The following is an 18,849-nucleotide window of genomic DNA, read 5'->3' on the forward strand; positions in this document are numbered from 1 at the left end:
CATATGGAGCCGCGGCTCCTTCAGCAGAACTCCACCTTGTAGGTTTTGTTTTTATTTATTTGATCTTTTTTAATATGTTCTCATCCACAAACTGTCCTCGCAGGTAGAAGACGTCCAACTGGTACTTTCATTTAAAGCTGCTGACGGACAGGAAACATGTTTAAGTCCAGAGGTTTTAGGTTTTAAACAGTTTTATTTCCTGCCCGACGATAAGAAAGCAGTCGATCACAGAGAACGCCTTCATTAACTTCAGTTCTTTGAACTGTTTCAACGGGGAATGGTGATGAAACTGACGAGCTGGAGAGAATTAAGCCGCTCAAACGTGTTTCAACAGCGTGCAAAGTGAATTTCACACAATTTTCGCAGCAAAACAATCATCAGAAAAGTTTGAGTACACATGATTTGTAGGTAAAGAAAACGCGTTCCTTAATCTCTGCCATAGTACGAGCGTACGAGCCCTGTGATTGGCTCATGCGGCAGCAGGAAGTGAAGCTCGTCAGCTGGTTAAAATGTGCCTGTTGGTTACACATCACGTTTCCATACACTATACATCTGATTTTTATTTACACAACGCCGCATATTTACAGAAACAAACGCGTGGAGGTGTGTTTAAACACGGAGGTGGCGTGTAATGCTGTAGCGGGGGAAGGGGTGGCACAGGGGACTCGTGTAACTTCAGTTACTGGAGAGTAAATAAATACGATCAAATCAGAGAAGAAACGACGGATGATTAACATAAGGATGTTGGATCAGCTGGTGTTTTAATTCAACTTTATTCCACTTTGTACAATGTGGTTGGGTTTTCTTCTAACTCAGAGTTAACAGCGTGTGTTTTACATGCATATTATCTTGCAGCATTTCTATTTGATGTGCTGAGCTCGAAATCTAAGCAAACTTGAAGTACGTCCCGAACTGTGTTCTTTGAATGGCTTTTAATGGATCAAAACCAGGTTCAGCGTCGTATAAACCGCAGAGACATTTTAGACCTGCAGGGGTCCCACCTGCACCACCCAGAGGTGGAGAACCGTAGACAGAAATGTTGCTGTCGCCACCTACAGGCAAAGAAAAGAGTGGCTGCAGCGAGAAGTTCGACGCTCCACGTGAAGTTGACATTTTAATTCTAAATTGACGTTTTTAGTGCTCGTTCTGTGGAAAGACGGTATTTTGGTTGAGTTGCCGATAGAGATGAGGCTCCATTAATATTACAAGTATTCTAGTATTTGTAGAAATAGATTCCAGTGACGGCTGCTGCCATCAGTCAATCATCAGAGCGTTCAATCCTCGTCTTAAAGCACAAAGCTAATTTACACCTTGCGTTAGTTACGAGTTTGACCACAGGATCATTTGTGTTTAGATGTGCAACAACAATATTTTGTCCATCACGGCTGAAATCATCACTATTGCTGCTTTGTACATGTTGAAGTTCCAGATAAACCAGGAAACCAAACGCTGTCCTGTCTGGATTAACTTGATCCAGCAAGACCCACGTGGGCTGGTTAACCACAGCTGGAGGAACCCAGAATAAAGTATTTAGCTGTGATTTAATATCAATAACCAGATTAAAAGGATGCTGAAATAACTCCATAATGATAGTGATCAGTAAAACGTGTAAAGTCATGCTTTGTTAGGTCTGTCTGCGAGACCACAAGCTAACTACTTTAAAAATGCTTGTTTTCTGAATGGAGTCTGGTTGACGGGTGCTAGGCTATGCTAACAATGAAGCCGCTCCATCAACACTCACTCCAAATAAGGTCATCTAAACATAAATATGGCAGTCCTTGTGGTCCACCGTGTGCCCGACGCATTGACTTTGTACGCAGTAGAAAAACATCGCCTGCATTTGGTATGAAGTTAACTGCAGGTCAATCTAGAGTTAAAGCTGCAGCAGCTATTACTCGTGTTGCCTGTAGGAGGCGATGTCTGCAGGTCTAAACATGTAGCGTAAACTCTCTTTATTGTCCCACTGGACAATAAAACCCACTGACATCTGGCTTTTATCTATATTGGCAACGATTCCGATCAGCATTCATTCTTTGCCGGGACACTTTCTTTGTCATCGCAGCCAAAATCCGGAATTTGAACATTTTTACAAACTAGTCTGAGGAGAGGCTGAAGTATATAAATAGAAGTAACCACTGCTTACAATCCGTGTTTCCTAGCGTGTTTGTGACCACAAACAAAATTAAAACATAAAAATGTACTCGTCTACTGGCAACGGAAAAGGAGTCTATCGCCTATTGTTTGATGGAAAACGTGGTCGTTGCCAGCAGGTGGTGAAGTTTAGCTAGTATGAAACTGGTCTGATGATGCCTTAACAGCGCCCCCTTGTGGAGAATCTGGAGCTCACCAAATGTTAGTTTGTTAGTTAGCTGTCTGTTGTTTTTGATAATAATAAAAATAAATCATTTTACTGTTTTAATAACTGATTTTGATGAGTTTAAAGCTAATTTATAAATCTAACTGGACTGAACTAAATCTGTAGTCACATTCACTGAATCACCACTAGGGGCTGAACAGAAACCAGCAGGCGGAGGAGAACCAACACTGAGCTGCAAACGTCTTGTGTGATTCATGTAGAAGAGTTGAGAAGCGTCTCTTCTCAGGCCTGGACATTCAGAGACCGAATGACAGAAACGCCCCGACATGACGGGAAATAAATCGGGTTCAAATTCAACCGTAAAGATGGAGAAGGTGCCACTAAACAAATCTAAAATCAGAGCTAAATCTGTCAAACGAATCAGGTTTAAATTAAATTGTTGAAAGTCTCAGAGGTGACTCCCTGTTTATTAGATGATTTAACTTAAAATATATTTTCAGTGTAAATTGTTAACTGGATCCAACAGATTAATTTCCACAACAGATTTTTTTTTTCAGCGGGAGCATAAAGTGGGTTTTTACATAAAAAAAAAAAATCATATAATATGGAAACATCAGTCTGATTGAGCAAGTCGGCCTTTAGGGAGCCGGTTTCTCTGTAGGAAGCTGTTGTCATGCCAACCAGGAACCTGCTGTTCCTCATTTAATCTGTAACATGTTGCTGAAGCTTTTACCTTCTTGTTTGGAATAAACAAGCAGCAGAAATACAACATGGCCGAGCAGAGAGACCTGCAGGAATGAGACTTCCTGCTGAGTGATTGACAGGTGATGTTGGGGGCGGGGCATAACGGCCCAGCTCCTTCCGTCCGTCAGAATCTCCTCTGTGGTTGGCGGCGGCGGCCCAGTGAGTAGCAGTGGTTTGTTCGGGTCTGAGGCGAGCGCTCGGCGGCGTGCAGTCAAGTCTGGCCCTTGCAGGTGTGCACGTCGACCTGCTGGTGGCAGTCGCGGCAGTGCACGGCGCAGCACCAGTGGAACTTGCACTCGCACTTGGTGGTGCGGCTGACCCGCGACGTGTCGTAGCCCCGACCGCAGCACATCACCTCGCAGCCGTCCACGCCGCGGGACGTCCGGTTGCAGAGCCGCCCGCCGGTCCCTGTCGACCCTGAACACAGACGGAGGAGGGGTCAGCCATTTTATCTGCTGCATGATGGGAAGAATGTACTTGTGCACTCTTTGGTTCAAACAGGTAAACGGCACCAAAACAACCATGTTTCTAAACATCTGCATCTTCTCTCGTTTCTTCATCAGGATGTTGTGATGTTTGCACCGTCAGCAACTTCTCCTTATTTAACCAACGACCCGTTAAAAACCCTGAAAATCTAAAACTCAAAGCCCGTTTTGTTCTTTCCTTTCGTCAAGTAACAAATAATAATAAAAAAATAAATAAATCTTTCACTCGTGCCGTGAAGACAACTTCTGCATTAAGGTCTCAACAGACGTTATTGGTTAATTCAAAAGAAAAAAACGTAACGAATAATCATTTTAATTTCAGAAAAAGTCTCTTTTTTTTTTTATGTTTTTTTTTTATGTTTTCACCTTCATGCCAAAAACGCACCAGGAAGTGGTGAAGCGTAGCTCGGCGTTCCCGTGTTTGAAGTGGGACCAAACTCTTTGTTTGTAGCGCAGCTCGACGCGTCACATGACCCGGGTTGTTCACCTGTGGATGTGTTGAACTGAACTCGTGACCCAGTTTAGATGTTTTGGGAGGATTTTTGGTACTTTGGTACTGACGAGTGCAAAGAAATAAAAATCTCACTTCCTTCTTCATGCACTCAAAACCTTTTTCGTGAGATACTAGTTTTCATGACTAAAGTCACTTCAATGCTTCTGAATCATTTCCTGCTCATCTCCACTCAGCAAACATCACATCTACCGACTGAACATATTTCAGCAGTTTTTCAGACGAGATTCAGTGAAGGAACCGTATTCCAGGCTGAAGACGAGGTGAGAGGCATCCTGGGAAATCACTCAGCATCTAAGATACAAGTGTGAGTTACGGTGGCGTGGAATGAGCATGTGACTCGGCGGGTATGAAGGCACCAATCAGCATCGTTAATGGGAGCCAATGGGAGCGCAGCCCTGGCAGCGAGGCAGAGACGAGACGGAGGAGGTGAGTAAGATGATGAATGTCTGACGAAGGACGGATGAGAGATTGATGAAAGGAGGCGTCAGCCTCAAATCACTCTCTTCATCAGCTGTTCATTTCACAGGAGACAGCCAACACACACACACACACACACACACACACACACACACACACACACACACCCTCAGACAGGCCACACTGATCGTGTACACTGTCTTCTAGAACTCCAGCCGCACAGACAGACAGACACACACACACAAACACACACACACACACACACACACAATCCTATAACTCACAGCAAACAACCACACACCACGTCACCTTGGACACTGACTTATTTTGAGATTTCAAAGAAAAAATAAATCATGACTTAACTCACTGTTTCCTTCACTGACTAAAAAGCTGAATCAGCTATAATGAAGGTAAGAACAAGCCTTTGTGTCGAGCAACAAAAAGCAGCATCAGCAATTTAAACCCATTAATTTGCGAGTTTTAAGTCCAAAACTACGAAATAACCGGGAAAGAGAAATACAGCGTGGGAATGATTACACTATGATGAATGGCAAATAAAATGTCAACATGCTACAAAGAACATTCCCTGATCACTTTTTAAAGTTCCGTGACAACATGACCAACACAATCTCCACCATTTGTCTTTCCTGGTTTTGTTGGAACCTCGGAGACGTTTGGGTTAAACGTTTATGTGCAGACGTTCAGCAGCGTGCGACTGAAGAACAGCACGTGTGCGTCCAGCTGACTTCTGCTGTTTAAATAAACGTTCAGAAAAAATGATGCACCGGCTTCAAGTAACATCTCGAACGTTGTTCTGGAATTTGCTCATGTTTACATTCTGCCTCGCTGTGTGTGTGTGTGTGTGTGTGTGTGTGTGTGTGTGTGCACGCTGTCTCTGCACCGTTTCCTCGCCAGGTAATATGTCTGGGCATGACCCGAAGCCCCGCCCCTCTGGCAGCGCTCCTGCCCGTCATCTGCCGGTATGCCGCCCCTGCGAGGCGATGACATCATGGCCGGAGTCTTCCTCCTCGCCGGGCTCCGCTCCCCCACCGTCTGCTTATTGAATTAAGATGAGGGGGCGCCGAGAGATGAGTTTAGCACCTGAAGCTCGCCGGGGCCGAGCGAAATTGATTTCACACTTTAAGGAGGAGCAGAGGGGCCGTCTCACTATCTCTGTGGGCTTGCTGTGTGTGTGTGTGTGTGTGTGTGTGTGTGTGTGTGTGTGTGTGTCTCTCTCTCCATCTGTCTGTCCTCAGAATGATTGAGGGTGAGTTTGCATGTCTTGAGAGGGTTTTCAGTGTGTGTGTGACGGGAGAAAGAACAAGACATCATTAACTCTAAGTGTGCGTTTCAAGAGTGATTGCATGAAGAACGTGTGTGTGTGTGTGTGTGTTTGTGTGTGTGTGTGTGTGTGAGAGAGAGAGAGAGAGAGAGAGAGGATGATTCAATGTACAGTGTCATGCCTGAGAGAGAGAGACATGTCTGTCTGTCTCTCTCTGTGTGTCCCAAAGGAGTTGGTCTTTTGAGAGAGTTAAGTTCTCATGAGAGGCCCGGGGGTGAACACTGTGTGTGTGTGTGTGTGTGTGTGTGTGTGTGTGTGTGTGTGTGTGTGTGTGTGGGTGTGTGTGGGTGTGTGTTACCTCACCCTGCTTACATGTACACAGCACAGAACGCCTTCATGCCTGCTGCGTGTCCCCTAAAGGGGCCCAGAAACGTCCAGGGGTCCATCGGCTAAACTACCTCAGGAGGATTTAGGATCCACGTTCATGTTGGTGGAGGAGATGCAGCGAACGACTGAAGATTATTTAATAACAGAGACGAATGATCATCGAGGACCTTAGAAACCGAGGTGCCATCGTGTTTGGTCCAACGGTCCAATCGGCCCCAACGCATTCACTCACGTAAACCAAAGAAAAGCAGATCATCATCCGCCCTTGTTTGCACCGTTAGCTGCAAGCCGTCAGCTCAGCCGTCGCCATGTTGAGAGCCATGTGGAGGCAAAAGATCTGCTCTGAATTTCGAATTTAGCACTTTTCACGCATATAAACTAGGGGTGGGACGATACGGGTAACTCACGATTCGATACTGTGACGATATTTGGCCCACGATAACGATAATATCATGATACACGATATCTGCGATATTCAATATATTGCAAGAAATTTCATCAAAGATATATCACGATATGTGGCTGAAAAAGAAAAAATATGCATAAAAAATAAATTCCAAAACTTCGTACAATGTACAAATGCATAAACACTGTCCAGCTGGACACATTAAAGTGCATGAACATTAATAACATGTCTTATGTAAACCAGGACAGGGCTTTCTGATACTGAAAAGTCAGTAGCAACTTGTTTTATGTAAACTTGGGCCCGTTTTAGTTTAACAATAGCTAAACAAGATAAGAATAACATCAGAATTAAATGAAATATTGGGCACATTTCAGTATGCAACCAATTATGTGCAGAGTTATGTTCACCCATCCAGTACCTGGGAAGTCGGGCCTCATGCCCTCAGAGCTGGGTGAAAACCGCTTGGAGCTCACAGCAACACCGGGCAGCACACGGCCCCGTAAATAGGCAATCAGACCGGGCAGCGGGCGGCCCCCGCGGATCCGCTCCGGAGAACCGTAAACTCTTAGACGCACCGACGGGAGTCTAAAAAAACCCGTAGACCCAAAATATCGATATTTACCATCAGTGTATCGATTTATTTATTGCGACAGAGAGCACAACAATATATTGCAATATCGATTTTTTTCCCCACCCCTAATATAAACAGACTCTTTGCTAAGCCCTCTGTAAAGCTACCATGGAGCCCACACTGTAACTCACTACACTCATGCAATAAAAATATTATCTAACTTTTGGAAAAAACAAAATGTTATTATTTTATTATCAAACCGATTTAGCAACAAGACAGGTTCAAAAGATAAAGTAAAAGTGACCAGAAAAATGTACATTCAGTATATGTATAGTATATATGTTTATGAATGTGTATATACAGTATGTTTACATACTGAATATATGTATATATATGTATATATATATATGTATGTATGTATATATGTATATATATATATATATATATATATATGTAAATAAAAAAAATGTAAATAAAACAGCTCCCTTAGATGCAGCTCAAAGCTCCCAAAGATCAAGAATTAAGTTCCGAGCTCAAAGAAGGGAAAACAGCGTTGTAGCTTTAAACTCCAGACATGAAACAGAATGGCTCTCTAAAGTAAAACCATGTCCCTGAACACATCTGAGCAGGTTAAACAGCAGGTTAAAGTTAGACCCCTTTCAGGTCATAAAACTCCCCGAGGACCTGAAAGCACTGTGACGGTGCTGGATAACCGACACCATCCCATGACAGACAGATCCCAGCTTTGCTTCACTACATCGCTACATCCGACAACGTGTCCTTGAGCAAGACACGAATGCTGGCGTGTAAAACATGGCGGCTCCGGCTCCATCACACCGCGAAGAAGCGAAAGCCGAAGAGTTCAACCGTCAATTTTACTTGAGTTTCAAAAACAAGGATAGAGGACAACGTTTGCACCTGAACGCAGACTTCCTCTCATCAAGCTGCAACTTCCAACACGACGGATGAGAAAACATCTTAACAAAATAAAAGCACGAAAACAGTTCTAAGAGAAGACAAAGCACATAGTGAATGACTGTATGGAGCTGTGTGATCCAACCTGTCCCATAAATATGCCCTCAGGTGTGTGTGTGTGATTTATAGTGATCTGTGGCGTTCTAAGGTTTCAGCCCACAGAAGTGTGTAATGGGTCTTAAACTGGCCGACACCCGATCGCCACGGATCATCTGCTGCCTGACAGGCATCATCATCATCATCATCTTCCTCCTCCTCGTTCTCTCACACTTTTCATACACAAACATTTCCTTCTCACACACACGAGCGCAGGTTACACTTATTTAAATACACGTTTCTGGACTCCGAGGCTCCTGTCTCGCACACGTTGACGTTTATTTAACCATCATCCACATAAATGATCTTTAATTATTAGGGATGCACGATATTATTGGCAAGGTATCGGTATCAGCCGACATTGACGTTAAAATGTATTATTGGATATCGCATAACATGCCGATATATTAAACCGATAAATAAAGGTATCGATATTGGTTATCGGCCAAATGAGTTATAAAATATCGGCATATCGGATTTCGGCAAAAAGTGTGACGGGCAGACTCAACCTGGAGTTCTGAAAGACAATTCTGATCCAGTTAAATGAAAACCAGAAGGAACACTCTCAGGAATCTGCTGATATGAATCCCTGCTCTGACACCGGACACGTGACAGGACGCCACTTATCCTGAACTGAAGCTCAATGACGTTCAGGTGAAACCAGAACTGTTCGACTCTAAGCAAACATCGTCGGAGCGACAACCAAGTATGCTCATGGAAACATGTAGCACGTGGCCGTTTTTAAGTCATTAAACTGCCCGACCCGAGTGTGTAAAACATCAGCCCTGAACTGAAAACTTCAGGTTCACTCTGAACCGAGACGAAAACTAAAAGATAATAAAAAACCTACTGGAACCAGTTCTGTTACTGCGAACACGAGTAGACATTTGCAACCAGTAGAAGGAAGTGACCATATTTGGACTACAGAGGAGCGACGGGTGGATCTGAAGAACACAAGCAGCAGAGCGGCACCCTGACCAGAAACCTTACTGGATCTGGATCCATCTGGTTTCTGGTGTGAAGCTGCTATCTAAGTTAGCTTCATAATTCACGGTCAACTTTACAGCTAAGTGTTAAAGTCATCTTAGTAGCTAATAGCATTGGTAGCGTGTCATTGACCTGTCAATCAGCAGGTAGCCCCGCCCCTAAAGCATCCCCTGCTTTCTGGTCTGTTTGACTCTAAATGGACTATAATGTACTAAATGAACATTGGATTAAAAGAACACTAGAAACTAGAGATTGAGAACATAAACTCATGTTTACAATGTTTACTGAGATAATAAATCAAGAGAGAAGTAGGACCATTTTCTCATCGACTTCTCTACAATCAGAGAGGAGCCGCCCCCTGGTGGCCAGCAGAGAGAATGCAGCTTTAAGGCTCTTCAGCTTTTACCTCCAGGCCGAGACACATGACCTGTGTGATGTCATCCCTGCCGTCTGCTATGACACACTTCACAAAAATTGACGTCTGCCTAAAGGTGGGAGGCGTCTACCTGACTCGTGGTCCTGGATGCAGTAGTCCGGCGAGTCCTCCAGGTACACCAGGTCGTTCTTGCTGGGCCGTTTGAAGTGCGTGTGCGCGGCGGTGAAGCCGGTGCCGTACTGGTTGACAGCCACCTGCACGGCGCCGTTGTACCTCTTGCGGAGGTGGTCGCCGGTGCGTCTGAAGTCGGCCATGGCGAGCCAGCAGGTCCGGACGCTGCACGAGCCGCTGACGCCATGACATTTACACTCCAGGGTCATGAAGCGCCTCACAGCCTGGTGGGGAGGGAACGGGAAGTAGGTTGTCAGGGATGTGGATGGTTATTATACTAGACCTATTTTCTCATTCAAAAATGTAAAAACTTGAATAGAGTGACTTGGTTTTTGTTCAATGTTTGCTGTCAAAGGTCGATACTGATACTTAACACTTAAATCCATCTTTATATTTCAACTTTTTATTACCTAACTTCCAGTGTTTCTCCCAGAATGTCTGTAAATCTGTCGTCTCCCAGCGTGAGACGAAGTCATAAATCACAGTTTTCTCAAAGAATGTGTTGTTCAGGAATCACGGCTGCAGAGTTACTTCGTATTTCTGCTCCTAAAGAGTTTTTGGGGTTCGGACGGCTCTTGAACGCCACACGGATTGGAGAGAGTTTTAAATAAATATGAATTAAACTGATTTACCTTTTTTTCTCCTTCAATATGCAGATTTAAAGATACCTCTGAAGGTCAAATGAAGGCAAGAATCAACTGATTGTTTCATGTGTTTTTTTCAATTCTCCCATTTCCTCTCTATGTGTTTGGACGCTCCGTGCCTCCTCACCTTCCTGCCGGCTCGGTTGTTGTGCAGGTTCATGAGTGCGCGGGCGTCCCTCTCCTTCCTCTCCTTGGCGTCCACGAAGCCCTGGCTGAAGCGCATGGCGTGCTCCACGTGGTCGCTGCAGCCGCCCCAGTCGAAGGAGCCCTTGGCGTCCCGGGACGAGCCCTTCTTCGTGGGGTCGCAGGAGCAGGAGTCCAGCTCGCCCTGGCTGCAGGCGCGTGCCAGCGTGTAGACCACACCGGCCGAGGAGATGGCGTACATGAAGGCCACCTCACGGCTACCTGGAGGGGAGCGAGCCAGAGATGTCAGAAACAGGTCTCTTCTAGATTTCATGTCACGTGGAGAAGAAGTGATTTATTTCAAAGGTATTTTGTGTAGAAGAAATATTTTACGTGTCATTTGGAAGTGAAGTGTCGAGCAAATTAAATCTCCAAATCAGAGCTTTAGTTTCGTGTCAGAAATCGGCCTCTAGTCCAAAGATGTGTCTATACTGTCAATCACCTTTTCTTTGATTTAACAAATTCCTTTAAAAAGAAAAAGAAAAAATTCCAAAGTGAATAGTTGTGAACGTTGAATGTGCGTAGATTTTTTTTTACGTTCACAGAAGGGTCCTGAGCCCATCACAACGTAGTGACGGGGGATCACCAATGTTCTGTCAGAGACACTATAAAGATACAGCAGAAAAGAGACAAAACACTGCTAACCGAGGCTCTAAAGTGGAGCTGCGTTTTTAGAGCATCTACTTTCCGTATGGCAACGCATTTCTGAGTGAAGTAGGACTGGAGGCGTTGAGGTGGGCTGTTACGTTGGGAGGAATTTGATCTGATTGTTCTTCTCCTTCTTCTATCGTTTGGTGCAGAGACCTGAAGTTCTAGATTGGTTGATGGATGTCATGATGGTATTGGTTGCTGATGTAAGTACGCAACTTATTTGTGTTTCCCAGGAAGAAAAGAATATTGGATTGTAATATAAAAGTAGGTTAAAAATACATTTTTGTTCATTATCGTCAGGTACAATAAGCCTTTGCAGTGCAATGCTAATTGCAGCATGCTAATATGCTCACAATGAGATTATCAAAAAATGCATATGTTCACCTTGTTTATCGTCTTAGTTTAAGCGTGTTAGCATGCTAACGTTTGCTAAATAGCAGAAAGTACCGCTGAGGCGGATCAGGATCAGTCATTAGCGTTGCAGGTTTTTGCTCATGAACCAAACTATCGGATACATTAAACAGTCAGGGGATCACCAAAGTCAGAGGGGTTCATCCTCTGGGGAACACGAATATATATCGACTACATTTCATGGCAATCCATCCAGTTGTGGTTGAAGTACTTCAGTCAGCAAAGTTACCGAATCATTAAACTCCACTGATGTGAGGCTTCAACCAAACACAAAGGGTTTTATCTCGTGCTGATCTCAGATCTGTTTCCCAGTACAGGCCGGCTGACGCTAACATTCAGCTGTGATGCCAAACAACAGAGATCCTTCAAATGTTTGGGCCGTCGCCGCTACCTGTATGACCCGTGTTGGCTGCTGCCTGCTGGAAGCTTTTATTTCACGTGAAGCGTGAAATAAAAAAACGCTTCATCGGCAGCCAAGACCGATAAACAGCGAACGGTTACCAGCGACGCCCCAGCGGAGAACTCTTATCTCACAGCTCCACATGTAACTGATGAGAGATCTGTGAGGGATCAAAGCCTGAGGTGGGGAAAGTGGGTTCATCCATCTCTTTGCTCCAGCGAGGTTTATGGCATGTTTAGAGCTGCAACTGATGTTTTCACTAGCCATAAGTTTAACAATTTTGAATCGTTTTATCTATAAATATGTCAGCGCCCGCTGCACATGCAGCGCTGTTTGCACCGTCAGCTGCCGGCTCAGCCGTCGCCATGTAGATGAGCCAAGAGATATGCTCTTAATTTTGTATTGAGCTCCTTTAAATGTGACATTTTTTCCCCACCAATCTATTAAAGGCAGAGTAGGTCATTTGGAAAAACACAGAGATCTTTATTTTCTCCGGCCGGTCTTTTTTGATTGGACGGGGTTTTTACAATCCTGCCATGGCCACAGATACCATTTTTAAAATGTTGTTATTTCAGAGCATTTACTCTATTAATGGCTATCGGTACGTTACGAGGATTTCAAGTAATATAACAGAAAGTGTTTCTTTAAAATTATTAATTGCAGTAATATGTCGAGCAATTAAAATAAACATTCACAATCTCGATCATTTTTCAGCACTTTTTGGGTTCCTTCCGAAGTGTCAACTAGACTGATAATCCAAGACTCAGTCAAAGACGGTCAAGAACCAAGAGATTGAGACAAGAATTGACTCTGATCAGATAGTTTAATTTTGTATTGTATTGTGTTTGGTGGGCAGGTGAAATGTAACATGTGAGATCTTTTACTGTTAAATATAGAAAACGTTTCTCAAAATGAAAAATTTTAGCAGTATTGCACCTCCACACACACACACACACACACACACAGACACACACACACCCGGGGTTAAGTTGAGCGTGTCTAACGAGGTTAATGAGGAGAACACTGAGAGAACACGACACCGCGAGGAAGGAACTCCTGTGTAATTGTTTGAAATTAGCCCGCTGACGTTGACAATAAGGAGCTTCTGACGGGAGCCGCGAGGGGGCCACGATGGGGGCCCGATGGGCCGCGGTAATGCTGGGTGACACGGCCGGGGCCCAGCTGGGAGGTCCGAATACCACACGGCTGATTAGAGCCCCCCCTGACATGAAACGGACTAAGTCGAAGGATCCGCCTCGCGGGTTAAATCTCAGGGCATGGGAGAGGAACATCAGGCCGCCGGGTCCCGATGATCCTTCACCGCCAATAAAACAAAGATTAGGACTTGTTGTAACACGACTGGAGACTCAGACACGCTGCGACACGTCTCATCTGACGGGCCGGCTGCTTAATACTTAATTATGTCAGTCCTTATTGCTGCTGTCTCATCATCATCATATATTCACCACAACAAACCCCCCAAAGTAAATGCGTGACGGCGTCTTCTGCTCACTTTGAAGCTCCATGAATCAAGTCTCCTCTCCTGCAGACGGTCGGAGAAGATAAACAGAGCTGACGGGCCAACGGGGGGCTTGAAAGCGGCGGGATTAACATTTATTTGGAAGAAGTCAGGTTTTCTCCCGTTTCTCATGTGAACGAGCTGAGTGGAGAGTAATTAGCTCAATGAGACGGTAGCTAACGCTAACATCGGAATCCGAATCGGACCAGAAAGATGGGAACTTGTTTTATTCGTAAAATGACACTGATATTTAAATAATACATTTTATGACTCTGTAGCTGATATTCTGTGCTTTGTCTATTTTCATGAAATATGACCATGACAGTTTCCCATAGTCACAAAGATCGATAACCCAAAAACATTAAGAATAAAAATGAGAAAAATAAAAATAGAAATGAAGAAACATCCAAAGAGCTGAAAATGGCAACTTGTTCTTTTGGTATTGATACATGGTCAAATGTTAAAAACAGTGGCAGATTCTTGAAATAAATGTATATATAAATAAATAAATACTGCAAATCTTTACATTGTTTTAGATGAGTGCTCTTCAACCACAGCTGCTATAAATCTGACAGCATTATATCTGGAATTTCTATAATCTATAACATTATTTAATGAATTATATACAAATATAAATAGAATATAGCATAAATTGCTATTCTGCTTAAAATTGATATCATACATAGGAATCGGAACAAAACTAATAAATACAAAATTAATTAATTTTCCTTCCGTTAACAGAACTTTCCAGCTTTAAAGAAACAAACCGAGAGCAGAGCGACGGAGAAACCAGCCGGCTGCACTGACGTGATAAACGTCCGATCGTAAAGTGAGATGGCGGCTGGAATGCGATCCGACCAACGTGGGGAGGAAAATGGGACGAATCAGTTTCCAAGAAAGCCTCAGTGTCGCAGTAAATCAACACGTTGAGAACAGAGCGACTGTTTAGATTTGTTGAGACAGCGTGGAGTTAAGACAACGTGTTTGTTTCCGTGAACGCATCGCCTCGCCGTGACACGCAGCATCTTGTCAGATTCACTTCCACACAGGCAGCAGCCGGCGGCAAACGGCGACCTGGAAACACAATCCGGCAGATTCTGTTCCAGACAATCCACTAAACTTCCATCGCTGGCTTTCTATGCTTAGCCATGCTGCGTTCGAGGCCCCCGGCGGCCCCTGAACTCATCGTACCATCCACAGTATTTAAAGTCACATGATCAGAGGTTCTGTCAAATGATTGTTATGTTGTTGGCTTATCGTTCATTTAGAGACGACAACTTGTCAACATGAGAGTGACAATAATTCATATTGTATTATGTATAGTTTAATAGCCTAACAACTCCTAAAGAATCACACAGATGTGATCACAGATCACAACCAAAACTGAAACTTCTCCCTCGTGTGAATCATGTATCGTAGAAATACGGCAGCCAACACAAAACATGAATGTTCCTCTCTGTTCTGGGCTACCATAGAAACATAGAGAAAAAAAGCCTCACAACAACAATTATACACAAAAAAAACATCTTTTAATATTATATTCTGTTTCATCCTCCTAAATGCTGCACACTGGCCCTTTAATTGATTACACCATTAATCTGGCGTTGAATGACTGAGGAGGAGGTGTTTAAGATGGACATAATATGAATGAACTAACTGATCAATAAGAGCTTATATGTAAAATGACTATTTAACCTTTGACCTGTGTAAAGGTTTGTTGTTCTCTTGTCACACAGAGGCTCGGCGCCCTTTAGGTTTAGTTTCAGTCCCTCCCTGTAGTCCAACCCTGCAGGATAAAGATCTTTAAAGGCTAAATGAAGAAACAAACGTCCCTCCTCTACTCACTGCGCAGCAGCAGGCGTCCGAACAGGTTGTGGTCCCGGGCCGTGGTGTTGCAGTTCCAGCGGTGGTTACGGAACTGGTGCTGGCACTCGGAGATCCAGTCCTTCATGCCGGCACCGATGGCCTGCATCACTTTGGGGTGCTGGCGGCACAGCTGGCGCTGCTTGTTCACCAGGCCGGGGATGTTGTCGCACATCACCTGGGAGCCCAGCGTGCCCATGTACCTGCAGAGAGACACCCATGAACATCTGGGGAACCTTTCTCATCATTCATGGAGGAGAGGAAACGTTTAAATCATCTGGAAATGTAGAGGGATTCAAAATTAGGACACCATTTGGACACCAATTGTCCAAAAGACAGAACTTAAAGCACGTTTTGAACCCATTCTATGACAAAAAGTGAGTCTGACATGCAGCTGCAGAGAAGAGGCGTTAAAGCGTTGCATGGTAGTCGGACACGTCTGCACAAACAAAGACATAATGAAGTTACAAAACAAAAATGAAGGTGTCTTCTTGAGCAACTTGTGTTGAAATTACGCCTAACAAGTCCACACTCCCATGTACCTGCAGAACAGGGTGATGAAAGACTTGCAGGGAATTTGAACACTTGCAGGCTGCAGGGATTTCCCCCCTCAGCGATTAGAGAAAGACCAGAGAGAGAGAGAGAGAGAGAGAGAGAGAGAGAGAGAGAGAGAGAGAGAGAGAAGGAATTAAGGGAAATTATCTGTCCAAACAGCCTCTAGGTATCACAGACGCTATGAAGTTTGGAATATGGAAACAGAAACCTTTGCAAGAAAGAAAAGACAGCAAATAGAACGAAATTAAATCATATCAAATGACTTCATCCTGTAAACTCATCTGTGCAAATATTCAGTGTTTAACTTCAGTATTTAAAAAAAAGTCATAAAAAACAGTTTAATCACTCAATCAAGTCATTAAGTCGTAAATATTAAAATAATGCTAATAATTAGAGGAGGAAAGCTGCAGACGACATTTAACAGCTACTTTACGCAGTAAACGCGTTTAGTAAATAAGATGGTTGCATTTAATGCGTAAATAAGAAACGTCACTTACCACCAGGACGCGTCGACCTCGGCCGTCAGCCAGCAGACTGCTACAGATAAATAAAAACATATTCCACTTGGCAATAAGTTCATATTAAACCAAACGTCGGTCCTCTATGGATCTGGACGGAGCATCTCCACGGATGAAAGAAACATATAAAACATTAGAGGAGTCAGAACTTGTTGCGAGTCTTCAAAATGATTAATATGCATCTATAAATATCATCACAGGAGAGTTGGAGACTCGCGCGTAAAAGCCATGACCGGCTCCGGTTGTGCCCGCTGGCAAAGAGAACAAAAAAGTAAAGGCGCGTCTTCTTAATAGTCCAGCAAATATTTCCCGTGGAGATGATGTGCTATCAGGTTTAAATTGCTTTACAGGAGGGGTGGGCCGAGTCCCGTCCCAGGAATGAGCCGTCTGAGAGTATCTGTTCAGGCTGGTTGGAACACCAGACAGGCTTGGCGCGCGTCCAGACCGGAGCCGCGCCGCGCCGAGACGCTGATACTGGACCACGCTGCTGATGGGGCTCTGCACTCAGTCTGCACCGACGCGTGCACCGGGGAGGGGGGGCACTGTCAGCCAACGTCAGTCACCAGAAAAAACACGCACAAACCAGCATCAGGTAACAGGATGTGGAGACACTCCGCGTCTCTGGCGCACGATGCTTTCAGAAATATCACTTTTCAGGGTTTTTATGTCGTGATATTATGAATAATTAGACCTCGATCACAGATCGTATTGCTTATGTACCCGGTCACGTGTCTGCTCATCAAGGCCTAAACACAGAAAACGTTTACTTAAAGGGATCCAACTGACGCACAGGTGCCAAATAGTTCTGATCCCCAAAGCATGACGCGTTGTTATTTTACAGCCTTATACAAACCATCAGTCAGCCCCACTAATAACTCAGGAATGATGAATGAAAAGAAAAAGAAAAAGAAAAAAAGGGGACGGAGAAATTACGCACCGGTTCTCCCAAAGCAGCACCTACAAGGTGACGTGCCCATTTCAATTGGATTATCTCTCTTATTCTGTTTGAAGTCTCCTGGGGAAATGTGGACCACTGTCACACGGCATTTCCTCCATCTTTGATCTGGCCCGGGTGGATCTGGAGGTCCGGGAGACCCTGACCAGATGAGATTAATGAGATTTTTTCCTTCCTCCTGATCCCCGTGGAAGAAAAGCATAAAACAAGGAGCTTTCGAGCTTTCTCTGCTCTCCTCGGCCCATTGAACACGACTTTGTTGTTGCAGCAGCTGCATTAATAGAAATCTCGTTTAATTGGAATAATTTGTTCACTGCTGGACCAGATCGCATTAAGGCCACTGTGATCCACTAGAGGTTTCATGAAGGAAATAAAAACCATTTAACACCATCGGTGTGAAAACGGCTCATGGCCCGAAGAAACCGACTCTAATTGACCTGCAATTAAGTTTCTTTTTGTTGAATGATGCTAAATGAAGCACAGGAAGTCACCTGATCTGAATCCTCAATCAAGACTTTTAAATAGAGTTTCTAGTTCTGGATTTAACAGCACAGCACTCGGACTTAAACTGTATTTATCTATAAATATATAGAAGTAAAATACACACACACAATCCAGACCGGGTGACTGTATTCCCATTTTCTTATGTTGCAGCCCTGATCCTCTCCGTCAGGCTGGATGGGGACGTCAGTTGACCGCCATCTTCAGGTCTCTGAGATGCTGGTTTGGGTTCAAGTCAGGACTCTCATAGTCATCCCTAAGCCTCTCCTGTTTTGTCATGGCGGTGTAATGAGGGTCGTTGTCCTGTTGAAAGCCTTTAGCCCGGTCTGAGGTCCTGAGGGCTCTGGAGCAGGTTTGGATTAATCTCTGTACACCCCCCTCCCCATGCTTCACTGGGCAGGTGATGAGCAGAGCCTGGTTTCCTCAGTTCAGCCTTGGTTTGATGAGAAGCTTGTGTTCCTCTGGTCTGAGTGTCCTTCAGGTGCTTTCACGTGTCTGACTGAGGAGAGGTATCTGTCTGGAAGCTCAGATCGTGTTGCAGTGATGGTTGTCCTTGTGGAAGTTTCTCCACACAGGATCACTGGAGCTCAGTGACCATCAGGGATCTTGGCCACCTCTCTTACTGAGATCCTTCTCCCCCGATAGCTCAGTGTGGCCGGGCAGCCGGCTCTAGGAGGCGTCCTGGTCGTTCCAGACGTTTTCCATGCAAGAATCCTGGAGGTCTTGGGGAACTTCAATGCAGCAGAAATCTTTTTGTAGCTGCGACACAATCCTGATCTCTGCAGCAGGTCATCCACCCCACGGTTTGTTTTTGCTCTGATAAGATCATCAGCTGTGACCTTATAAAGACAGATGAGTTCCTTTTCCAGATCATCTCCGATCAGTTAAGTTGACCACAGGAATCCAATCAAGGTGGAGACG

At 44.4% G+C, this 18,849-nt stretch overlaps 1 protein-coding gene across 1 annotated transcript; it reads right to left on the bottom strand.

Annotated features, from left to right (window-relative positions):
- Positions 1-3: 3 nt before the first annotated feature.
- wnt2 (wingless-type MMTV integration site family member 2) lies at positions 4-16,937 on the bottom strand. Its single transcript, XM_084016800.1, has 5 exons — positions 16,452-16,937; positions 15,382-15,602; positions 10,500-10,777; positions 9,688-9,952; positions 4-3,478 (listed from the first exon to the last, which is right to left on the bottom strand). Exons 1-5 carry the CDS (start codon positions 16,532-16,534, stop codon positions 3,273-3,275), a joined length of 1,053 nt encoding a protein of 350 aa, XP_083872926.1. The 5' UTR covers positions 16,535-16,937; the 3' UTR covers positions 4-3,272.
- Positions 16,938-18,849: the final 1,912 nt, after the last annotated feature.

Source organism: Eutrigla gurnardus (assembly GCF_963514095.1).
Source record: "Eutrigla gurnardus genome assembly, chromosome: 9".
In the NCBI taxonomy this organism is placed as follows: Eukaryota; Metazoa; Chordata; class Actinopteri; order Perciformes; family Triglidae; genus Eutrigla; species Eutrigla gurnardus.